This window comes from Gekko japonicus, unplaced genomic scaffold, assembly GCF_001447785.1.
Source record: "Gekko japonicus isolate JY-2015 unplaced genomic scaffold, Gekko_japonicus_V1.1 scaffold360, whole genome shotgun sequence".
NCBI classification, from domain to species: Eukaryota; Metazoa; Chordata; class Lepidosauria; order Squamata; family Gekkonidae; genus Gekko; species Gekko japonicus.
This window is the reverse complement of record NW_015172015.1, coordinates 457,201-480,506: the sequence shown is the minus strand read 5'-3', so window position 1 is coordinate 480,506 and position 23,306 is coordinate 457,201. Positions and strand designations below refer to the sequence as shown.

General features: G+C 44.4%; 2 protein-coding genes and 1 pseudogene across 5 annotated transcripts; 2 read left to right on the top strand and 1 right to left on the bottom strand.

Moving 5' to 3' along the window:
- The first annotated feature begins 14 nt into the window (after positions 1–14).
- RFNG (RFNG O-fucosylpeptide 3-beta-N-acetylglucosaminyltransferase) lies at positions 15–14,019 on the top strand. Of its 2 annotated transcripts, none has more exons than XM_015420370.1 (9): positions 15–240; positions 2,121–2,685; positions 4,560–4,608; positions 7,188–7,290; positions 8,067–8,220; positions 9,651–9,736; positions 9,815–9,980; positions 10,893–10,978; positions 11,189–14,019. In XM_015420370.1, exons 2-9 carry the CDS (start codon positions 2,188–2,190, stop codon positions 11,253–11,255), a joined length of 1,209 nt encoding a protein of 402 aa, XP_015275856.1. In that variant the 5' UTR covers positions 15–240; positions 2,121–2,187; the 3' UTR covers positions 11,256–14,019. The 2 variants fall into 2 exon arrangements, with proteins under 2 accessions (XP_015275856.1, XP_015275857.1); XM_015420371.1 differs by lacking the exon at positions 15–240 and adding an exon at positions 379–450.
- A 1,151-nt stretch (positions 14,020–15,170) lies between these two features.
- Positions 15,171–15,861, bottom strand: LOC107118108 (annotated as a pseudogene).
- A 1,364-nt stretch (positions 15,862–17,225) lies between these two features.
- DCXR (dicarbonyl/L-xylulose reductase) lies at positions 17,226–23,230 on the top strand. Of its 3 annotated transcripts, none has more exons than XM_015420356.1 (8): positions 17,226–17,482; positions 17,565–17,662; positions 18,523–18,677; positions 20,016–20,058; positions 21,018–21,117; positions 21,318–21,382; positions 21,752–21,869; positions 23,026–23,230. In XM_015420356.1, the coding sequence occupies exons 1-8, from the start codon at positions 17,434–17,436 to the stop codon at positions 23,067–23,069; spliced, it is 672 nt and encodes a 223-aa protein (XP_015275842.1). In that variant the 5' UTR covers positions 17,226–17,433; the 3' UTR covers positions 23,070–23,230. The 3 variants fall into 3 exon arrangements, with proteins under 3 accessions (XP_015275842.1, XP_015275841.1, XP_015275843.1); XM_015420355.1 differs by having other exon boundaries at positions 22,567–23,107; XM_015420357.1 differs by lacking the exon at positions 21,752–21,869.
- Positions 23,231–23,306: the final 76 nt, after the last annotated feature.

The following is a 23,306-nucleotide window of genomic DNA, read 5'->3' as shown; positions in this document are numbered from 1 at the left end:
GTTGCTTGCCGCAACTAATTGGATCACGTCCGTCCTACAGGTGAAGTCTTTAAAGGGGCCGCGGCACCCTCCTGCCCGGCTCTAGATCCTAAACGAAGCAGCTGATAAGCAAGACGAGCAGCAGCTGCTCTAGCTTCTTTCACTGCCCCTTGAAAGAGAAAGTCTCCTTGGAGATGCGGCAAGTAGATGGTGGTCAGAATTCTCGCAGCGTTCGTCCAGCGGCGGAAGGGGGATGTTAAGGTGTGTGTCATGTCCTGTTGCCATGGTGACCGCTCGGGGTTGCAGTCATCATGCCAAACCGGGTTGGGAAGGTTAAACAGTTGGGAAGAGTCCCAGACATTAGCTCCTGGTCTCGTCTCCCTAGACGGGCCTTGTGGGTGGGGGTTGAAGTGTCCCAGGAAACATACACACACACAAAAATGCTGTCGTCGTCGTCATTTTATTGGCACGGTACGGTAGCTTATGCAAATGTCCAACATCTTTGCTTGTTATGTTGCTTTGAAGATAAATTGAGCCAGGCTACAATTCTGCTATCTTCTCTCCTGTTTCGGGGAAAGCTGCCATTGGAGTTATTGGGATTACTGGAGGTACATTGTAGATACTTGGCTTTGATTCTGTTACTCTTATTTATGGCCCTCTGTTCTGTTTGGAAGCTTAAAACAACTTGATTAGAGTTCCAGGGCAGACTTCCATCCAGGCATTGACCAGGCTGGTCTGTGAAACTGACAGTCTGATGTTGTACAGAATTCGGTGTGCCATTGTAGCTCCTGCTCTGTGGAATGGGCTCCCTGAAGAAGTGAGGGCTTTAAGAACTTCCAGAGGCCTGGTGAGACTTGCTTGTTTGCCAGGGCTTTTGAAGGGGTTTGAACGGTAGGCATGGGGGGGGGGGATTTGAGGTTTGTCATTTTATTCTGAGTTGATTTTAACTGTTTTTAGCTATAATTGTAAGCTTCCTTGAGCCATGAGGAGAGATGGGATATAAATGTTTTAATAAATAAATAAAGTGAAAATCAGGTGAAGTAATACAGTGAAAAAAGTTCTTTCACAGTTCTTTCTTTGTATGAATGCTGTTGCCTTAAATACAATGCTGTTAGGCAGATGGAGTTTGGGATTAGACAAAACAATCAGCTTTAAAATTATGTATGATTGCGATTATTGAAATAAAGTTAAACTTGGCATGCAAGAGACAGAAGGGCAACAGGAAGATTTTTTAATAACTTGAATTTGAGTGAAGGAGCTCTGTTTTAGTTGCATTCCCTCCTATTTTAGTATAGCTAAAGATGCTTTTAAAAACTTATGCTCACTTTTAATGTATATAACATTCTAGAGTGTGTTCAGCTTTATAACATTAAAAAACATGCTTAGCTAGTTGAGCCTGAGCTGCCTGTGAACTGAATAGGTATGCTAATAGGGTCCTGACCATGCAAGTTTACAAGGATCGAAGGTATGGGTGCCCAAGGCTGCCATTTGCCTAGTTTTCAGCCAACCTCTTCAACAACTCAATCTCTCTACTAGTCAGTGTGTACAACAACAACAACAACAAAAAGCCTTTATTGGCATATATCAAGTTATCCATACACACAGAAAGCAAATATAGCAGTAACAAGGATAATTTAAATATAAGCATTTTTAATCAGTTCTTGATTACCAAACTTAAAAATAGGGCTACTTTTTCAGTTATTTCAGGTGACAAGTCGTTAAGAAGATGGTACACCATCAAGGCGTCTGAATGGCCTGAGAAATTGAATGAAATTGAGTCTAAAAGATTATAACGTATATCAGCATACTGGGCACAATGGGAAACCGAGTCAACTGATTCTAAATTACAAGCACAAAGTCTTGCAGAGTATGTGTAGTCAATGTGTACTTTTAAGCTTGCATTTGTTTTAATTGATGCATTTATTAATTAGCTTGCAGGTTGTGTCTGTGACCCCGCCCTGTAAAGGCACCAACAGTCCTTGTACTATTATTAGCCAGGCAAGGGAAAGAAACTGAAAGTTTAGTGGGCCTTTGTGGTGTTTGAGTGCCATGAAGATGATGCTGTATAGCTGGAAATTTGTTAGATTTGTCTGATACACACACAACTGTGCAAAGCTGTGATCAATCTCTATTTTTCTCAGAGGCGTCTACTTCACTTGGAAATATGTCCCAATCTTACGACATGGCAAAGGCCCCTTGGGCTGAAGAATGAGCTGTTCCTGCATTTGGTTCAGTAAGATCTGCTTCCTGCTCTCTGTTATCTTTTGCGCAATCCTCCTCTTATTAATCCCCAAATTCCAGGCTAATTGGAGACCTAGAAGTTATCCACAGCCGCATCCACCTTCAGTTTTCAGTGCTTCGAACAAGAGTGAGGTCCAGTCACAGCAGGCAGAGTCAAATTCAGTTGATAATTTGAATGATGAAACTAACAACATTGTACCCTTTGTGAAAGAGGAACTAATACAAGAATGGACCCCTCATGTCATAGACACTGGGCGATCCAGCCTGAAAGCTAACAGCAAGATGAATGAGAGCCCAAGTAATCCATGGTACAATAGGGTGAATCATGTGGGACCTGACAACATCTCTGCTAAGGAAAAGTTGGAATTGAAGGATATCTTTATTGCTGTGAAAACAACACGGAAATACCATAAAACAAGGTTGAACTTGCTCTTCCAAACATGGATTTCCCAGGCTCAGGGGCAGGTAAGAGTGCTTTTCCTGGAGAGTTAAAATATTAATTTATTCAACAGTTACATTTTTCTATCAGCTACAATATCCTTTTAAGGCTCTTACTATCCAGCCCTATGTATAGTTAGTTCCATTGAGTTCAATGGGACTTCTGCCCAGATAAGCATGCACAGGATTGCAGTCTCTCCAAAATGAACAGAAGATGAGCCTTGCTGTATCATACCAACAGATCATTATGCTTCCCACAGTGCCAGATCAGATACCCCAGAAGGCTTACCTCAATGCCAGAAAGCTTCCCCCTGCTGGCATGGGGAAAATGGCAGCCATTTCCATCACTTTATGAATTCAGACAGACTTTTAAAGGTCGACCCAGGAGCTTTGGTGGCTGTCTAGTTCTCAAACCAGATACTGGTACCAGCTGCTGGTAGGGTTTCCTACTGCTCATCAGCTTGACTGTTTTCTCTGATACAAAGCAGATTCTGGGGACATAAGACAGAAGTTAAACAAAAAGAGAGTTCTGAGAAAATAAATCCCTGACCTTTGTCTTGGTGGGTGATTTTCTGCGTTGAGATCAGTGTTCCCTCTAAGCTGAGTTAGTGTGAGCTAGCTCACAGCTTTTTAGCCCCCAGCTCACATATTTTTTGTCCTAGCTCAGGAAGGATGGCTCCAGAGCAAACTAATTTATGCAGTAGCCAAGTAGCTTGCTCACACCTTTAATGCCAGTAGCTCACAAAGTAGAATTTTTGCTCACAAGACTCCACAGCTTAGAGGGAGCAGTGGTTGAGATGAGTTGAGCTTCTGTTATTTTTTACAGTATTATACCACATTTAACTCTCGACCTGTTTGGCCAATTTACGCATTATAAAGTCCTTGTATCCCCCATGTGACTCCTGTTGATCAGACATGTGCCTATAGTTCCATTTTCAGAGCTTAGTTCCTAGGGATACACAGGCCCACTCATCATTTTCTTAACCTGAAAAGGCCCTGGCAAACTATTATTTGTCCTGCTGGGGAAACTTACTTACCTTGATGGCTACAGACAAGCTTCCCCAATGGGGCAAACAGCAGTTTCCCAGAGCTATTTCAGGTTATGAAAATATCACATGGGGGAAGGCTTATACCCCCTGTCCCCAGGCATGCAGTCCCAATCTGATTGATGTCCCCAAGTGCCTGGGAATTAGTTCCAGGCACTGACCTACAGGCACACATCTGATCAACAAAACCCATGGGGGACACAAGGCCTCTATAATGTGTGCTGGGCCTCAGTGCCGAGTAAAAAGATCTGACTATAGGAGAGAAACCCATCTTCCTCTCTCTTTCTAACTCTTTTTTCTTAATACTACAGGAAACTGCCCTGACCTGGATAGCTCAGGCAAGCCCAATCTTGTCAGATCTCGGAAGCTAAGCAGGGCTGACCCTGGGAAGTACTTGGAAGGGTGACCTCCAAGGAATACCAGGGCCAGGAAGCACAGGCAGGTAATATCAAAGCTTCCTCTCTGAAATGTCCTAGCCCCACTAGGGGTCACCAGAAGTCTCCATGACTTCCTGACTCACAAGCACGTATACACACATACAATTTTTTAAAAAAATACTGCGGGAAACCAAGGATATCCTCTTCCGTGGTATTCTGATTGAATGCAATACTGAGTTAGGTCCCATGTGTTTTTTCAAAGGTGCAAGAAGAAAGAGGGGTCCTGCTGACTTCCCACAAGTCTTGTGGGGCATGTGTGGGACAAGATACTACATAGGATGGGGCTGTAGCAAGGAGGAAAATCAAGCAAGATTGCTCCTCTCTCTAGTGCCAGTGAAAAAGGGGTAGGAGCCAATCCACTAGTGTTACTCAGAAATTGTCCAGAAAATTAAGTGTTTATTTTTCTTGTCTCCCTCAGACCTTTATATTTACAGACTGGGAGGATCCAGAACTGCGTCACAGAGCAGGTGAGCGTGTTCCCACATTTCTGACAGGTATAGCAGGTATTTATAGGTAGATGGGTTCAAAACACAAGGCTCTGTCTTAGGCTGATTCAGACCAACTATCTACTCTCCCTTCTATTATCTGCCCTGACTAGTAAGTCAAAGTGTTAGACAGGGGCTTTCCCGAGCCCTACTACATGGCAGCCTTTAAATGGGGTGCCAGAGGTTTTAACTATTTGTTCTGTCACTTGGCATTTCTTTTTTTCAGGGGTCTTTTCGTAGAAAAAGAGCTGCAGGAGTTCATTAGCATATGGTATGCTAATGAGCTACTAGGCTATTAGCATATGCCACGCTCCCTGACATCACCGGAAGTGAGAAGGGGAAGCAAAAGGGGGGGAGGCATCTTCAAAAGCCTCCCCTTCCTTTCCCCAGCTGGCCTTGGGGGGGAGCAAAGAGAGAAGGGGGTTTAAACTTTAAACCCCTTCTCACTAGAGTTGGGCCACAGAAGGAGGAAAGAGGGAAGGAAAGAGAGAGAGTAGAGAGAAGGAAAGGAAGGAAAGAGGGCAAGAAAGAGAAGGAAAGAAAGAGGGGATACAAAGAGAGAAGGAAAGAGGGAAAAAGAGAAGGAAAGTAGGAGGTAAAGAAAGAGAGAAGGGAAGAAGAGAAGAAGGCAGGAAAGAAGGAGGGTAGATAAATAGGTACCAATTAGGTGGGAAGATAACAGCATTCCATGTGCCTCAGCGTTTAGTCATGCTGGCCACATGACCACGGAAATGTCTTAGGACAGCACTGGCTCTCTGGCTTGGAAATGGAGATGAGCACTGCCCCCTAGAGTCAGATTCAACTGGCTTTTGAGGAAGGGAAACCTTTACCTTACTTTTTAAACATTGTATTTTATTTTAAACATTTCTATGCTGCCTTTCTTCCCAAATAGGGTCCCCAAAGCGGTGACGGGGTGCGGCAACGGGGCTCTCTGGGCATCCCCCCCAGCCGCAGCGCTCCCACGCTGGCTCGAGAGATCCGGAGGCAGGGCTCTCCGGGCCTCCTCCAGCTGCAGCGCTCACGCGCGGGCTCGAGAGACCCGGGGGCGGGGCTCTCTGGGCCTCCCCCAGCCGCAGCGCTCCCGTGCGGGCTCGGGGGACCCGGGGGCGGGGCTCTCCGGGCCTCCCCCAAGCCGCAGCGCTTCTGTGCGGGCTTGGGGAACCTGGGGGCAGGGCTTGCCGCCATGCAGGCTGCCGGAGCAGTGCTCCAGTGCGCTCCGGCACCAAAAGACCCCTGATTTCTTTTATGAAATGCTTTAATATGCATGTGCTGTACAAATCCTGTATTATTGCTTTAGTTGAAATGAATTATTCCTGTGGTAACTTCCAAATCTACAGTCACCTGCTGGTCTAGGTGAAGCCTGCCAGAATAACCTTTGGTTTTAACTAGCAGTGCTGTTCTTAATATTCTTAGTTGTGAATCTTTCAACAGGTTTTATCTGCTTGAACACCATTTGTTTTGTATTGAGCAGGTTGTTTTTTTTCAAGGGGGAGCCTGGATTAAAATATGCCGTGTCTACCTTTCCATGATAAATGGTTTTGCATTTATTTTCTGTGAGGGGCAATCCAGCCATTCCAGATATCTCTGCTTCAGATCCTTACACACACACCCCCATTGTAAATAAAATTATGTTTTCTCTTCATTTTGGAAGATTATGCCACATTCCTTCATTAAGCCTTGATGCTAATACCTGAATTTCTTTTTTCAGTTTGTGGAAAGCTGATATTAAAAATCTGTTATTCACTATAAGAGGCGGAGTTAAACTTGGTTGCAGAATCCAGTGGAGTAGTTTTGTTAGTCTGTTGTAGCCAAAAAGAACATAACAGCATAAAAGAAGCTGTGCTGGATTAGGCCAATGGCCCATCCAGTCCAACACTCTGTGTCACATGGTGGCCAAATCCCAGGTGTCATCAGGAGGTCCACCAATGGGGCCAAAAAGGAGTTTTGTGGCATCATAAACTTTAACAGACTTATTACTTTGTTAAGATTACCTTATTCTATGGTATAGTTATTTTAACATGATGCCTTAAGGTAAAAGCCATTGTTTTAGTTTCATTTTTCTCTTGTATTGTTGGTTGCTGGTGGTGGCTGGTTATAGTCTAGCAGGGCTCAGACAAGACCTTGCTGATGTTCAAATAAAGTTCTGTTCTCTTTTGGTACTGGGTGCAATGGAATTATATTCCCTATTTTCAGGTTGCAGTTCTTATGGCCTGGTCTTATAGTTGCTAGATGGTGGCATGGTGGCATGAATATATCCGATTTATTTTCTTCACATGAGTTTCCCACTATATTTGCTGTTTTTCTTGCAAATCAGAAGAATGCGACGAGAGAATCATGGAACAAGAGGTCACAAAAATACAAAAATATACAACCGTGAAGACTTACTAAGTAATAATCAAATTGCTTCTTTATATAAATATTGTGTATAAATGTTCACAAAGAGTGCAACAATTAAAAGACACATAACCTGCATGTAATAATTTAATTATTAGTAAGTGTTCATGATTGAATTATCTTGCAAATAATGCAGGCTCCCCAATGAAACTATCTTTCTATTATAGGGGATCACATGATCAACACCAACTGCTCAGCTGTTCATACCCGCCAAGCACTCTGCTGCAAGATGTCTGTGGAATATGATAAATTTCTTGAATCTGGGCAAAAGTAAGTGAGAGTCACTACTCCAGTTGGTAGATTCAGGTGAGTAGCCGTGTTGGTCTGACTTTGAGGCAGCAGAACAAAGTTTGAGTTCAGTGGCACCTTTAAGACCAAGGAAGTTTTATTCTGCATGCACACGAAACTTATACCCAGAATAAAATTTGGTTGGTCTTAAGGGTGACACTGGATTTGAACATTGTTCTGTTCCAGTTGGTGCTTGTCTTAATATTACCTTCTCTGACTCCAGTATGAGCCAGTAGAAGAAGAAGAGATTGGATTTATACCCTGCCCTTCACTTGGAGTCTCAGAGCAGCTTACAAACTCCTTTCCCTTCCCCTCCCCACAACAGACACCCTGTGAGGTAGGTGGGGCTGAGAGAGCTCTAAGAGAACTGCTCTTTCAAGGACACCTCTTGTCAGAACTATGGTTTGCTCAGGGTCATCCAGCAGCCGCAAGTGGAGGAGTAGGGAATCAACCCCAGTTCTCCCAGTTTAGAGTCCGCACACTTAACCACTACACCAAGCAGGAACTCCTTTAATCACTGATGGTGAGCATAAAGGAAAAGAAGACCAAATTTGGCTGAAAGGCTGAGCCACAAAGGGATATTGACTTGTGTTTTAATTTTCTTGAGTTGAGAAGAGATTCTCCCATTGTCTCTTCTCAGTCTAATAACCACATATGCCCTTTGCATTGATTCTGAGAGGTAAAGATCCTTTTCCAAGATAGCTTAACAGAGAGAGCTTGTGACTTTTTTTGGTGCTTTATTTTTACTTTTCTTGCAGGTGGTTTTGTCACATGGATGATGACAACTATGTGAATCTGCGAAATCTCCTGCATCTCCTGTCTGCCTTTTCACACAGCCAAGATGTCTATGTTGGGAGACCAAGTCTAGATCATCCCATTGAAGCAGCAGATCATGTCAGGAATGATGGATCAGTGAGCATATTCTTTGCTTGGGTCGTTGCTTTCTCAAAATTCAAACCGATCAGATTCTTACATTGTTCCCATGCATTGTTCTTGGATTGTTCCCATGCTATTCCTACTGTATGTTCCTTCCTCTTCTTTGGAATTTGAAGCCAGGTTTCCCTGCCTCACAACAGCACAGAACTAGGAAATACTTCACTGAAACATCAGGTGCAAAATGGATTTCTGCAAGTGCTTCTACTCAGTACTTGTTACATCCTTTTCCAGACATCATCATTTCATCCACCACTATACACAGATGGCAATTGACAGGAGTGCTGTGTTAACTATGACTCAGCTGGAAATAGACGCTACCTGATTTTAAGTCATCACTGACACATCTCTGTAGTGTAAATATGACATTCATAAATGATGCAATAGTATTGCTCCCTTCAGGAGGAAAGTACAGAATTACTACCCTCCCCATATGTGTCTCATAGTCAAGCTAGTGGCACAGCTGCCCAAAGAAATCCCTGAGAGGTCCCATTGCAATTCTGGGCTAGGAAAGCACATAATAAAGGTGCCTTTAGAAAGTAATTCCCTTTCTCAGCGTGCAGATTCTGTCCTTCAGATCTGCGTAGGTGCTGCACTGCATTGTACTTCTGCTATAGGATATGGGAATAAGCAGAGAATTTATCTGATGCAAACCTTCAGGCAAACTGTTGCCAGGATCATGGACCAAGGTTCTTCTGATTCATGTGGCACCATGTGCTTTCACAAACTACTTAGGTGTGTGTGTGGGGGGGTTATAGATGTCTGTCTTGCTTAGAAAGTACATACATCGAGGCTTATGCACAGTTTGAAGATACATAGCACAGCAACAATCTTAGAATATTATTTTAATAAGTTGACAAAAGGGGAAACGAATTAAGTTATGGAATATGGGACAGGAAACAAGTTTGTGGGACAGATCATTTCATGAAACCAATCCTCTGGTGTTCTGCAAATTTGCAAGCAAAAGTGACTTCAGTGACTATTCTGTCCTGCAATAATGTGTATTTGTATGGCTGCAGTCCCATGCCCATTTACATGAGAGGAAGTCCTCTTGGTGGGCATTATTTCTAAGCAAATATGCATAGCTGCAAGTTGCATTAAGAGTCAGGAGTAGAGACCAGCAACAAGGATATAATTGGTTTTGAATGAGAGTCTCTTTATAATGACCTTGTGTATCTTAAAGATCAGATCATCTACTAAGGACACTTAAAAGTTGACCATGAATGGTTCAATTGGTCCTCTTGTTGGATTTCAACAGAAATCTGGACCATGTGGGCAAATCTGATAGGACTGTTGGGTTACAAAGGCTAAACATTCAAAGACTTACATTACTGGGGTAGGCTCTGACATGTCCTTCTGAGCTAAAACTGTCCCTAGTTTTTCTAACAGCTCTTTATTTATCTTGTTAGACCACTGTGAAGTTCTGGTTTGCCACAGGCGGAGCAGGGTTCTGTATCAGCAGAGGTCTTGCCCTCAAAATGAGTCCCTGGGCTAGGTATGTACAGCTTAGAGAATGTTCCTTTGTTCTAAGAACCTAGGGAGATGTTATTCTCCAATTCCTGTCTTGTGGCAGCTTGGGGAGCTTCATCAGCACTGCTGAGAGGATTCGCCTCCCTGATGACTGCACAATTGGCTACATCATTGAAGGGTTGTTGGAAGTGAAGTTGCACCACAGCCCCTTGTTCCACTCACACCTGGAAAACCTGCAGCGGCTACGTGGTGAAGCGGTGTTCAAACAGGTATGAGCAAACTTTGGCTACTCTAAATGGGACAGCCAAAGGTTTCTACTCCATAGATTTCCATTAAAAAGAGTTTATGGTTAAATTAAATTAGACATGGATGTGGGCAGCCTGATGGATTTAAATTACAAGGTCAATTTCAACTGTTGTGATGAACTAAAAATTACATTGGGGCCTCTTAAAAGCTGGACTTCTTATATGGCTACAAAGCCCTAAATGCAGTTCTTTAGTGGAGATAAGAAAATATGGAGAAATTATGAAGAAATTCACTGCATCAGAAATTTGGGTAAGTTAATCTGTTTGCACTAACTAATCTGTGACGATGTGATCTGTACAGTTTGTGGTAAGACCAGCCTCTTGAAAGTGAGGGGCTGGAATTTTATTGACCTGTTTTGTTCTGGTGTTCTTCATTCTGTTATCCATACGGGTGGCACTTGTTTCCTTGAGAATCTCTGATTTGGGCCTGAGTGGTTGGGGGTATGTTGGCCATATAATTTACAAAGAAAGTTCCCAATGGGCCAGTATCCTGAGGGCTTCTGGTGGTCAGGAGCAAGCTGAGCCAAGTGGTCCCTGTGGTGCTTGTAGTGCTGTAACCCAGGCCATGGCAACAATGCCAGTGGGTGGAGGCTTGCGGAGGTCTGAGCCATGTGATCCCTCCAGTGCTGCTAGTGCTACAGGATTTCCTTGGTTGAGCTTGTTCCAGGGCTGTTCTGCTGTCCCAGTCCATTCCTGGGTCAGCAGAACGCCTCAACTGCAGCATTATGTTACTTTCTTTTCCCATGACTGCTGCTACTCATCTTGGAAGGACTACAAAGCATCTATCATCTGCCCCACAAGACTGATTTCCTGTATTGGTTGCTATGCTCCAGCAAGTGTAGTTTCTGAGCATGTTTGTGTGTGTGTTTTCCCCAGGTTACCTTAAGCTATGGGGGTCCTGAGAACAAACATAATGTTGTGAGTGTGGAGGAAATGTTCAATGTACAGCAAGACCCAACTCGGTGAGTGCATTATTACTTTCCAAATGAAATCTCTTGCCCTGCTTGCTTGACCACTGATGATAACTCCAAGCAATGGGTAGGAAATGGCATTTTTCTGCTAGATATATTAGCAGATTATAACCAGTGTTCCTGCAGTGGCAGATTTGTAATTCTTCCAGACCAAGTTGCTTTGACTCCTGTGACTGTGACTTCTTACCTTTCTCTTTTCAGATTCAGATCTGTCCACTGTCTACTCTATCCCGACACTGCATGGTGCCCCACTGTAACAGTGAAGTGACATCTGACCTAACCGTCACATTTGTCTCCTGTTGGCTCTTTCTTTGAATGAGCAACTACGGCTGGCTTTGTAGGAGAAGAACAAAACATAAGGTCCAAGCAAATTCCCGGGTTGTTGGAAGTGCTCTGGTTATGCAGGGTGTAATAACCCAAACTTGACAGGCTTTCCCCCCAATTTCATGGATGTCCAGTTATCTAAAGCTGAATCCCTACTTTGCTGCATTTGTACAACCTCAGGAATGCAACAGTCTGGTACCGTAGCAATATGGTTGAGGGCTGATAGTCATAGATATGCTTGGTGTGCAAAGTATAAAACTTCATTTTGAGACTACAGGTATGAAAACAGAGTTCCTGTCTGGGGCAACAGCATAATCATGAAAGTTTCACCTGTGTTTTTTTCTATTTTATCCACATCTAAATCACAGTAAAATCACACTGGAAGTAGTAGATATGGCTTCCCACTAAGCAAATAAAACAGATTAGCAAATGCAGAAGTCATTCTCCCAGAAACATCTTGCTCTTGTTGCTGGCTTATGTTCAAATTAATAATGCAGTTCTGCTTTCCAAGAAGTAAGTTTCATTGACTCTGAGGAGACCTGCTTAAGGATGCCACTGTAAATGTCACTCTTGGCTTATTGTATGTTTCACAGGCTATGCCGTATACAAGTCTTCTGCTGTGACCTTCACTCAAAGCATTTTTGCCTTGAACATTCTAACCACTATTTCAAGACAGTCAAAATCCATATTATGTTGGCTGGACCACCATACAATCTTTGCTTTTTTATTGCAGCTGGACTCCATAGTTTGATGCATGTCTCACCATAAAAGACATTTCTGAGCTCCTGACCTAAGAGTGATCATATAGAAGGAGTGTTACTACTACTTGCCAGTACTGTGGCAGCACTCAACCAAAAGGGGATGTACTCTGGAACAAGGGGAGGGAACACAGTACATAGTCCTGCGATGAAATAGTCACTTAACAGGCCTTTCATAGAACCTTCCCTGGCTTTCTAAGCATAAACACTGAAGTCAAGAGGAGCATAGTCTGAATCTATAAATAATGTCTTAAGACACCATAAAATCTAATCCACCAAAATTGGGATGCTTATGCAGAAGTGAGTGCATCAGTCTCCTAACATATTCCAAGCCTTTAAAATGGTTCTCTGCAGGTAATCATACACATATGTATATATATGATGTGTTTGTATGAGATGTGCCAGCTGTCTTAAGGTAAATGTGCTGGAAATCTGTTTTCAGAAAGTACTCAGTATTGAAAAGCTGGTAGAGGTGGAGGCCGTGTAAACTTCTGGAAGAGTATTTTCTTTGACCATTCTCCTTTCTGAAAAAGCAGCACGCACACACTTCTGGACAAAGGAGAAGGAATGAAACTGTTCTTAGAATAATTGCTTTAAATGTTTGTCGGGGGAGTGTTTGCCATTTTTGTGCCTTATGTACATAATCTCTGAGGAGCATGACTGCCAGATGTGCCCACATGTTGCAGGCCCCAAGGGAACAGTTGTGATTATGCTTGCTAGCCTGCTGATGTTTGACAGTACAGCTCCTTTTGGTCCCTGTGGTGGCATCAGCATGTAGTACAATCTGCATGTCAGATGCTCCTGCCAGAGCTGACGCATCTCTTATGTTGCCACAACTGGCACTTAGAGGCAAAACTTGGAACAGAATATTTGCTTTGGGCCTTTTATAATACATGTGGCTGTGACAGTGGAATGTGGATGTTGATATCAAATTTAAACCCCCACAACTGCAGAAAAATGTACGTTAGTGTGCCTCTGTTCAAAACATTTAAGGGTGGCAGGATGCATCTTGGGGGTGTGGGAGGACTTCTGCTGTGCGGTGTTCTCTGCCTTGTCCTGTGTTTTCTGCCCTTTCCATTATTCTATTGTATATGTCTTTCTTTTTCGCCACCACTGCTCCATTTGAAGCGCCAAAAATTGAGGTTTAGTAAATTCTCAAATTTGGCATATTTTTATGACTAATTCTGAATGCAGAATCTGGTTTCTTTGGCACATAATTTTGCATTCTAAGCTGTAGCGTGTAGCTGCTTTTTGTTAGTGCAGAGCACTGACCTAAAGCAAGTGATTTGGACTGTTGAGTTGCGTTTGTATATGATGAGATTGTTGCAGCCTCAGCACCCTAACAATTACCCATCCTCCTTTCAGCAAATAAATATTTTTAGAAGTACATAATTTTCTTATTATCATCTTTGAGAAAGCCAGCTGTATATACCCAGCATTGCGGTAGCATTTTATGAGCCTAGCAATTTCAGGGTATAATTTCTTAAATATAAGCTTTTTCTGAACATAATGGCCTTTGAAGGCCTAGCAGAATACAACAAAGAACGAAGCCCGTTGCAGATTTTGATGTTTGGTATCAGTACAAGACAGAGAATGATTTTAAGGCACAGGAAAAATAAACTGATAAGTACTACAGTCAGTAATGGGTGATTGCCAGTTTTTGCTATGTGATAAGGGCACTGAGACTATTATGTTGTTCATATGCCCCAATTTGTCAACACAGCCACCTTCAGTCTGTTCCTGCATTGTCTGTTTTTATGTTAACTAAATTGCCACTTATCTGTTTATACTTACTGCCTACTCACCTGCATCTACTGTTTGCGCTGAATGGACTCAGTGCCCTGTTTAGACTGCTATGAAACGTGAGTCCCAATGTATGTTGGGCCTTGCTAATAACCTTCCCAAATTCCTTATTAAAAATTATTCACTAGAATACACCCTAAATGTTGATCACCAAATATATTGTATTTCGAAAGTTTTAATATATATCTGATAATTCAATTTCTGGTGTTTAATCTTTAATGGGTTCTTTAGAAACAAACAGCAGCTTTTAGCAGTGACATCCATCCTGACAACATGTTAATAGCATGAATGTAATGCCACAGAGAAAATTTATTTCCAAACTTTCTGAGAAAGATCATTAAACTCTTAGGATCTACTCAAGCATCTTGCATTAATTTTACCATGGATCCTTACAGCATTCCCATAGGTTTGGGCTGTAGGATATAACTTCCTACCTTGCCCCCAATAACATCTTCCAATCAAATTCCCAAATTCTTCCAATCAAAAAACTGCTAAATCTCTATTTAAATCATAAGAATTGTCATGCTGACTCTGACCATCCAACATGGCAGTTCTCATTGCTTCACTGCATTCTGTGTTTTGGCTGTGACCAGTCCAGAAGGATGGCACATGACAGTTAAGAGGTAGAGTGTGATGGCAGTGTTAGTCCTCCCCAGCATCAGGTGATGATCGGGAAGAGAGGTCGAACTCATTGGTTATGAGGGCCGGATCTGACATAAATGTCACTTTGCCGGGCTATGTGTGCCATAAAACATAATGCCTGGTACTGGACATATAAGCTGTATAAAGGACAGCAGCTGGTTAGCACTGAGTTGTATCCTCACTGCAAGGCCCCATGGTCTGGGAGGGGGGTGCCGAGGAAAACCCATATGGGCGGATTGGGGAGCCAGTGGTGCAGCACTGGACAGATGCTCTTATGCTGCTTGACTGCTGCAGATGAGGTTGTTCTGCCATGCTGAAGCCACAATCATAGTGGGTCTGCCCACTCCCCCCCCCAAGCAGTCTCTTGATCCCTCCCTTGCACTGGTTGCTCCCCAGGCCTTATGTTTGACACCCCTATCTGAACCTTGACGGGCTGGAGCCAAAGGGCTTGAAGAATAGACATTTGTTTCTAGTAGGGCATTAAGAAACTGAAGATATCTGCACCTATCTTAATCGCTTAGAGGATGGATCGGGTACCTGGATGAATGCAAGTACGAGGAATCTGTCACACAACTACCTATCATTGGCTCCCATGGTTCTGTTCACTGTGGTTAATTGCTGGCTCAGGACAATGTTGGCCTTCAAACTCTTCCTTGCTACTCCTCCTGCTGTGGTTGTTGGGTCAACTGCATAATGTCGTCCCTTAGGTGCTGCATGATAACGGTGAATTCCTTGTAGTATTCTAGGCGGAGTTTCTCCAGGCCACCAATGGCTTTAGCAAAGGCAGTCCTTGCTAGTCTAGTTGCCTGTTGAGGGTTGTTGACAACTTCATAGTAAAGGGTAGAGCCAAGGGATGAGTAGGTTTCATGCAATAATCACTGATTTCCTGAGCTGCCTCATGGACTGTCTCTGCAGACTTCACTAAAGTCTCTTTAGCATCAAGGCAAGGCTCTCAGCTAAGTAGCAACAGTTGTCGCCTTTCATTTTCAGGTAAAAGGCTTTGCTTTCATAATCTGTCTCACTGCAGTGTTTCAATAGGACATTGTATACTAACAGGCTAAGACTCTCCCAGCACTGAGCTTCCAGATCCTTCTTAATGGTCTCAAGATAGGCTTGGGCTTGCTGTTTCTGTTTCCCAACACCCTGCTCCACAGAGTGCCTTAGCAGACACCAAGAGCAGCAGCGCTTTTATAGAAGGAATTTATAGGCCTCAGAGACCTTTCCTCGTGGGTTAATGGATCCTTGCCTTCCACCACAAGAGGCTTCATGGCAGCAGCCATCTGTATATCTGCCACATTGTTCTGCTAGCTGTGCTGCTGCCTGCATCAGCTGCTTGCGACTCAACATTGACAGGGAGAGACTGAGGATTGCAGACTGGCCTGTATGGACCAGGGGAAGGTTTGTACTAACTGTTGTAGGTAACAAGTGTTGCCATAGGGGCAGGGAAGTTCTGGAACATTGTAGAAGAGGCAACCTATTCTATTCTAGCCATGCAAAACATCATGCATGCCAGTAAAAAATACAAAATCAGATAAGAAACCCTATTACACTGGGGCATCCCAGCCACAGTAGGTTAAGAGAATTATGGAATACAATCATTTGTCTGAAGAAGTGTGCTTTGGCCACAAAAGCTTCCAATTTGAATAAAACTTTGTTGGTCTTAAAGGTGCCACTGGACGCAAACTTTGTTCTGCTGCTTCAGACCAACATGGCTACTCACCTGAATTCTTAAGAGAACTATGTATATGGGACCACCAAATAAGTAAGCTGTACAAGCTGGTACAGCATACTTGTAAGAAAGTAGACCAAGTGGTACCTTCCATCTTCTGCTTTGAGGAGTGAAAGGGGGGGAGAGGGAGATGGGGGGGGGCAGACAAGCAGTACAGGTCAGAAATGTAGATTAGTTTAATCCCTGGCACTGGACATCGCTTGTGATTAATTTATACTCCACCTTTCTCCCCAATAGGGACCCAAAATGGTTTACATTATTCACTGCCATTTTATACTCACAACATCCCTGTAAGGTAGGTTAGGCTGAGTTTGTGTGTCTGGTCCAAAGTCACCCAGCAGGCTTCCACGGCAGAGCAGGAATTTGAACCGGAGTGTCCCAGATTCTAGTCCAACACTCGAATTACTACACCATGCTGGCTCTGTGATGTGATCTGATTTTGATTAAACATGCTAATTCTGTGGGGTAGAGGGAGTGTCTGGAAACAATATTCTGACACCCAGAGCATTGCACTCGACTATAGAGATATCCAAGCTGCATAGAATTACCAGCTTCGAGGTTGGGCCTTTAGTTCTCCAGGAATTACAACGGATCTGTCCAGGCTACCAGCTGAGTTTCCCCAAAGGAAAGTATTTATTTGATTTATACCCCGCCCTTCCCGGCAAAGCAGCTTCGGAGGATGGGCTCTGTGAGGTATATCACGTCCTCGCTCAGCTCTCTCCTCTCACCAAACTCTACCCTCCACAGGCGTCATCCCAAAAATCTCCAGGAATTTAACGAGCTGGAGCTGACAAACCTAGGCTGCAAAAATAATTGACGCGATTTACTCTTGCCGCGATATAAGGGCTTTATTCGGAGATTAGTCCCCATATGGGGGGGGGGGGGGGTGTCCAATGGCCACAGGATTCAGAGGAGGTGGGGAAATGAGAAAGGCTGTTTGGGTACGAGATCGATAGCAGGACCCAAATGCATTTCGGGGGACGGTGGCGTTAAGACAGAAGGGAAGTCCCTCAACACAGGGCGGTTCCTTGGTCTGCGAGATACGCTAAGCGGCCATTTGGAGAGGGGCCAGATGGGGCGTTTCTTCCGGAGGAGCGGTGGCGGCTGGCCTCCTTTACCACCGCGGTGTTATTTCTGCCCCCGAAGGCGAAGTCTTGTCTTGTCTTGAACGAGGCTGTCCGCCCGCCGGGATGGAGCGTTTTGTGGGGCGCCGGGCTCTGGTCACGGGGGCGGGCAAAGGTACCGGATGGGGCCCAGGGCGGTGGGATCAAGGCCGCCGTGGATGTCGCGCCTAGACGCTTCCTTTCTCTCGCCTTTGCAGGGATCGGGCGAGCTGTGGCGGTAGCCTTGAGTCGGGCCGGGGCCCATGTGGTGGCGCTGAGCCGGACACAGGCGGACCTCGACGGCCTGCAGAAAGAGGTATAGCCGGAGCCAGTGCCTCTTCCCATGATCCGATTGTCCCTCCTTAAGACTGCTTTAGGACCCCGGCCTGGTCTCCTGCCTACAGGCAGCCCCTCCCCTTTCTTGGTACCTCCAAGACACCCCCACCTCCAGGCCTCCCCTCACCTGCAAGGCTCCCTGTTTGCCCCCGTTTCCCCCAGCCACAGAGTTCAGCAAGTGCTTAGTCATCCCGCTGAAAAGGGTTGCCACCAGGCTGAACTTCTACGAGAGAGGATTTTGCCAGAGGTGGGTTAGGATTACCGACATTTTTAAAATGACAAAAGTTCTTGTGCCTAAAATACACAACCAGCAGAAATCCAGTGCTAGAATATTCTTCCGACAGAATGATATAGTGATGAGTTGCACTAGCTGTTATGCAAGTAAAAGACTCACGGTGCTAGGCAAAAAAGCTGGTAACCATTAATGTGGCTTTTATTGTATCACAAAATTGCTGTAACTAGAGAAGCTGAACGTTGAGCAGTTGTTTCTTCTAATTCTTAAAGAGTATTTTATTTAAAGTGTGTGTGTATATATATAATATTATATATAATATATATAATATTTAAAGAGTATTTACTGCAGGGCACAAAATGGTAGAGAATCATTATGAAATTTAATGTACCTTCTAGGTAGTGTGGAGACATTTTTATTACAGTTGCAAAGCATTTGAAAGTGCTCTCTCTCATAACTCTAGCCTCTACTCTTATCAATCACCAGTCAGTAGGAACTACGTGTCTCCAGCCTCCTCCTGTGTGGTTTGGAAGGCCACCTTGGCACCAGCCAACCCAATTTTTCTGTCAATCTCCCATCTTCTTAGGATTTCTCTGTTCTGCCCCCAGTGCCCTGGAATTCAGACACTGTGTGTTGATGTGGGAGACTGGGAGGCCACAGAGGCAGCATTGAACAAAGTGGACGATATCGATCTACTGGTGAATAATGCTGGGATAGCACTGCTGCAGCCGTTCCTAGAGGTGACCAAGGACGCCTTTGACAGGTAATCCCTGACATGGGCTGTTTCCACACCAATATTTCGATGCTCCTTGGCCTTCTTGAAGCAGCATTGGCTTCAGGAGCACGTACATGGCAGAGTCTTCTACTTATCCTGCTTCAGTGTTTTTCCTCCTTTTGCTGTTACGTTTCTCAAACCTGGTTTTGTACAATCTTTTTGGAAAGACTGCAGCCCTTTGGATGCTATATGGACAGGATGATATGCAGGTGTTTTTTTCTTTTTGTTCCAAATATATTAGAGCCTTTCTTTTTTTTGCCTTAACCCCTCATGACTGCCATTTCTCCTACACACACACCAGTGGGCCTGGGAGGGGCAATTTTTAAACAAAATTTGGGAATTGCTACATCATCTCAGTGTTAGAACAATCTATTGCCATGATCTGCTAGTTTCTAGTTTTCATTTTTTAAAAGCACAGGCTACGCGTTTTACTTTACAGCTCTGCAATAAAAAGGAATAAGATTACTGGCTGGGTACTAGTAGAGTGTGAAGCAGGAAAAGAGGAAGACCAAACATGAGGTGGATTGACTCAATCAAGGAAGCCACGGCCCTCAGTTTACAAGACCTGAGAATGGCTGTTAATGACAGGACGTTTTGGAGGATATTAATTCATAGGTCGCCATAAGTCAGAAGCGACTTAACCTTACTTAACACACACAGTAGACTGTGGTAATAGATCATTATAACCCTTTAATGATTAGGCATATCCAGCTTTTTAAAAAGCCCTGTGGTAGAGGAGGAGAAATGGTGATTGTTGGGGGCTGAGACAAGGAAGGTGCAGGGAATACTTTTGTATGATGCTTGGCTGCCATTGCAAATGTCTGCATTCACAGCAGCAGCAGCTGGTAGACTGAAAATCATCTCTGTGGAAGCAGTCATGGACTGAAGTGTGGACTCTTTCCAGTTGTCCGGGGGTGGGGGGGGGGGGGCAGCATGTGACCAATTCTCCATTGTAGGCAGACAGACTCTGATACAGCTTGTTGATTTTAACTGTCAGCCTCTGAGACCTTTTGCAGCTTGTCTGGAAAGAGAAGTGTAATAAAACCTTTGTCCTAGAGATTAAATTTTAATCTCTCTCAGTCTGCCAAAGGAAAGAGCTGGCTCTCAGAGGCATAAACCATCCCCTCACGAAAACCGAAGAGGGAAACTCATTTTGTTATATCTGCTTTATTATTACCACATCAGATATGCTTAAAAAATGGGGGGGGGGGGCTGAGTTTGTAGATTACCGCTGCCATGTCTTTGGGCTCTAGAAGCCACTGCTAAACTGTTGCTGTCTGGCCATTCTTTACTTTGCCTGTTTAATCTGACTTGAATTTTATGCAGGTCTTTCAGCGTTAACCTTCGGGCTGCCCTGCAGATCTCCCAGGTGAGAAGAGGTTGGTGGTATCAGGAGGGCAATGCTAATACCTAAGCAGCATGTAGGCAACTGAGAAAGGGTGATTTTGTTAAGTGGCTGGGCTGGTATTCTGGCCTGTATGAAGATTTGCGGTTGTGAAGAAGAAGAGTTGGGTTTTTTGCCCCATGCTTTACTTTAAGGAGTCTGAAAGCAGTTTACAATCCCCTTCCTCCCCCTGCAACAGGCACCTTGTGAGGTAGGTGGGGCTGAAAGAGTTTGGAGAGAACTGTGACTGGCCCAAGTTCACCCAGCAGGCTTCATGTGGAGGAGGGGGCAATCAAATAAATAATTGGTTTACATATCTTAGCAAAACTTTAAATAAATAGTAAAAAAAATGTTTTTTAAAAAAGCCATTTTTAAATTGCTGCATACCTGTGGACATACACACCATAAAGTCACGAGTTACTCTCTGACGTTGAGTATACAGATTTTTGGCCCAAGAACATCTTCACCGCCAGGCCTTTGGCTGAGACGGTGGGCATCCAATTAAAAAAGCAAACTTGGCCTCCCCTGCTTAAATTGAAGCCTACCACCTCAAGGCGGCCTGGACCAATAAGATCTTAGAGACCCAATGGCGCCAGCTTGAAAGTAATGTATATAATGAAATAGTGTGCAACCTGTTTTGTATTTTTTCTTTTTAAATCTATGCTTTCTTAAATTGTTTGTCTTGCTTTTGCTGCTTGCATGTGGAGTGGGGAACGAAACTAGTTCTCCAGATTAGTCCGCCACTCTTGAGCACTACACCACGCTGGTGTGTGTGTGTGTGTATAATTTAGACCAGGCTGTTCCTTGCTTACTCAGGGCTGGGGCTCATTGGCACTCTTCCATTTCACTCTTCTTCTACGGGTTAGAATATGTTCTGACATAGTGCTACCATCCTAGCCCAAGCTACTATGCTTCATCCCTTTCTCCAATGTCACGCATTTCAGATTGTTGCCCGGAAGCTGATTGCTCGAGGAGCTCCAGGTGCAATAGTGAATGTCTCAAGCCAGGCCTCGCAGAGGGCTGTGCTAGATCACACAGTATACTGTGAGTATAACTCAAGATTCCTGTGTTTTCCTTCCCACCAAAACATAGGTGGAAACTGCCAGTGGTTTTCAGATCAATTGCAGTGAGAACCTGGACTCAAGCGATGATTATTCAAGGCAATCTCAGATTTGCAATGAAGTGTGTGGGAGGGGGAAAGAAGGAGCAGGCAGAGGCCTAATGCAGTAAAATCTCCTGTTCAGGTTCCACCAAGAGTGCCTTGGACATGCTGACCAAAACAATGGCTCAGGAGCTGGGGCCTCACAAGGTATGAACTTAATTGTAATGAAAAGAACAAGGTAGATACATGGAACCAGCAATGCCTGGTCAGTAATGAGGGCAGTCAGAACAGGGTAATTTTGAAACAAGGTACATATGTGTGTCAAGGCTGAAGGTGTAAACTGAGTGTGCAAACTGAGTGTCTGGAGACAGCATAATGGAATTCAGAGCCACATACATCTTCATGGGCCAACTGGAGGGTAAAACCCCAACACTGGAGAGATTATTGTCGGACTGAGATCCTGCTTATGATCAAGCATAGGAGGAACAGAGTGAAATCTCCAAAACATATGATCAAATTGCATGCATGGTCTAAACCTGCATTCACTCCCCCCCCCCGTCTTGTCTGTTCTTCAAGATCCGGGTAAACAGTGTGAACCCCACTGTTGTCCTGACTGAGATGGGACGCCGCAATTGGAGTGATCCCCAGAAGGCTGCAGCTATGACAAGCCGTATCCCACTGGGGAGGTTTGCAGGTTAGCTGGAGCACAAGCTTGCTTCTGTTTGTGAATGAGTGAGATGGGACTGTGTAATTGTAGATGCCCGGTAAAAAGAAAGGACTCAACTCCTGCATAGCAGTCCTCTATAACTAATAAGTTGCAGAGCTGGGGGGGAAGTGCAAGATTGTTGCTGTGCTTGGTGTCTGCAGCACCAGCAATGTATGGGACTCTCACACCGAGGCTATGCTTTCCCAGACTTATTTTTTGTCTGGGATGATGGAGGCTCTAAGATACATCTCTGAAATGGAGAGGGACCCCTTTTCTTCTTCCTTTGTATGGGCATATTAACATATGCATTAATCAAGATGTGCACTTGTCACTCGGGAGGGCAGTTCCATCTCTGCATAGGGAGTAGTTTTTGTGAAAGCTCTCTCACATGAAAATTCTATCTTGTATTAAAAAAATCTTTACGATGGAAAAAAATGTCATATAGAGATGATCTGTTATGGTTGCATACTTTCCAGTCACATGTCTGAATTGGCCTGGAGATTCCAGCTACCAAACAGGGGGAAACTGATGTGGAAGAAGTGCTGGGTCAGGGTGAGCGAGCATGGGAAGTGCGGTCTTGTTTGAAGATTGGGGAGTTTCTGTCTGTCCAAGGTCAAGAGGATTAGGCTGCTGTGATCATCTGTAGAATCCCTTTCAGCTGACCTTGGTGCATCTGTCTTTACAGAGGTGGCTGATGTGGTGAACAGCATTCTCTTCCTTCTGAGTGATCAAAGCAACATGACAACAGGCGTTGTGCTGCCAGTTGATGGGGGATTCCTTGTCAGTTAAAGCACAGCACGTGCTCCATTCCCTATGGAAATGTATCTCAGCTGGTTATCTAGCCATCCTAAAGGAGCTAAAGAGAATGATCCACTACCAGGACCTGTGGAATGAGGAAAGAATACAGATCCCCCTCCCTTCCCCTGCTGGACCTAAACAAATCACAACTTCTTACTTATGGAGAAATGTTTATTGTATAAAATAAGAAGTGTTCGGCTCATCACGCTACACGATGATTAAAAACTGGACCTGTCTCCATCCCAACCCCTCCAAAGCTCTCCCTGCTCCATCCCCCAATCCATCGCAACTGACCAAAGGAAGGGATTGGCCATCACCCTCCCACCTGCTTTCTTTTTCATCTTAGGCTCCTGCCACACAGCCCGGTCCTGCCCAGACTGGGCAAGGTAAAGCAACCACCTTCCTCCTCCCCATCTCTGGGAGGGCTGATGGTCAGTAAACCAGCTCTGGAGCAGCACACAGGCTGATGCCCTGGAAGGCAAAGACAGCTTTGGATGCCACAGAGCTGCTTCGCTAGTGTCTCACACAATAAAGCACTGATGGCTGTTCCTTCAACCTGTGTCTCATTTGTCTTCCCACCCCCCAGTGGGGTAAAGTTACCTGCTCCCACCACCGTGCTCTAGCACC

What these genes read in the sequence shown, in the direction of transcription:
- RFNG (XM_015420370.1), top strand. Translation starts at nt 2,188, where the DNA reads ATGAGCTGTTCCTGCATTTGGTTCAGTAAGATCTGCTTCCTGCTCTCT. An exon ending in TTTCTTGAATCTGGGCAAAA is followed by an intron (nt 7,291 to 8,066) that starts GTAAGTGAGAGT and finishes CTTTTCTTGCAG; the next exon opens with GTGGTTTTGTCACATGGATG. An exon ending in AAAATGAGTCCCTGGGCTAG is followed by an intron (nt 9,737 to 9,814) that starts GTATGTACAGCT and finishes GTCTTGTGGCAG; the next exon opens with CTTGGGGAGCTTCATCAGCA.
- DCXR (XM_015420355.1), top strand. Translation starts at nt 17,434, where the DNA reads ATGGAGCGTTTTGTGGGGCGCCGGGCTCTGGTCACGGGGGCGGGCAAA. An exon ending in ACCAAGGACGCCTTTGACAG is followed by an intron (nt 18,678 to 20,015) that starts GTAATCCCTGAC and finishes AATTTTATGCAG; the next exon opens with GTCTTTCAGCGTTAACCTTC. An exon ending in CCCACTGGGGAGGTTTGCAG is followed by an intron (nt 21,870 to 22,566) that starts GTTAGCTGGAGC and finishes CTGTCTTTACAG; the next exon opens with AGGTGGCTGATGTGGTGAAC.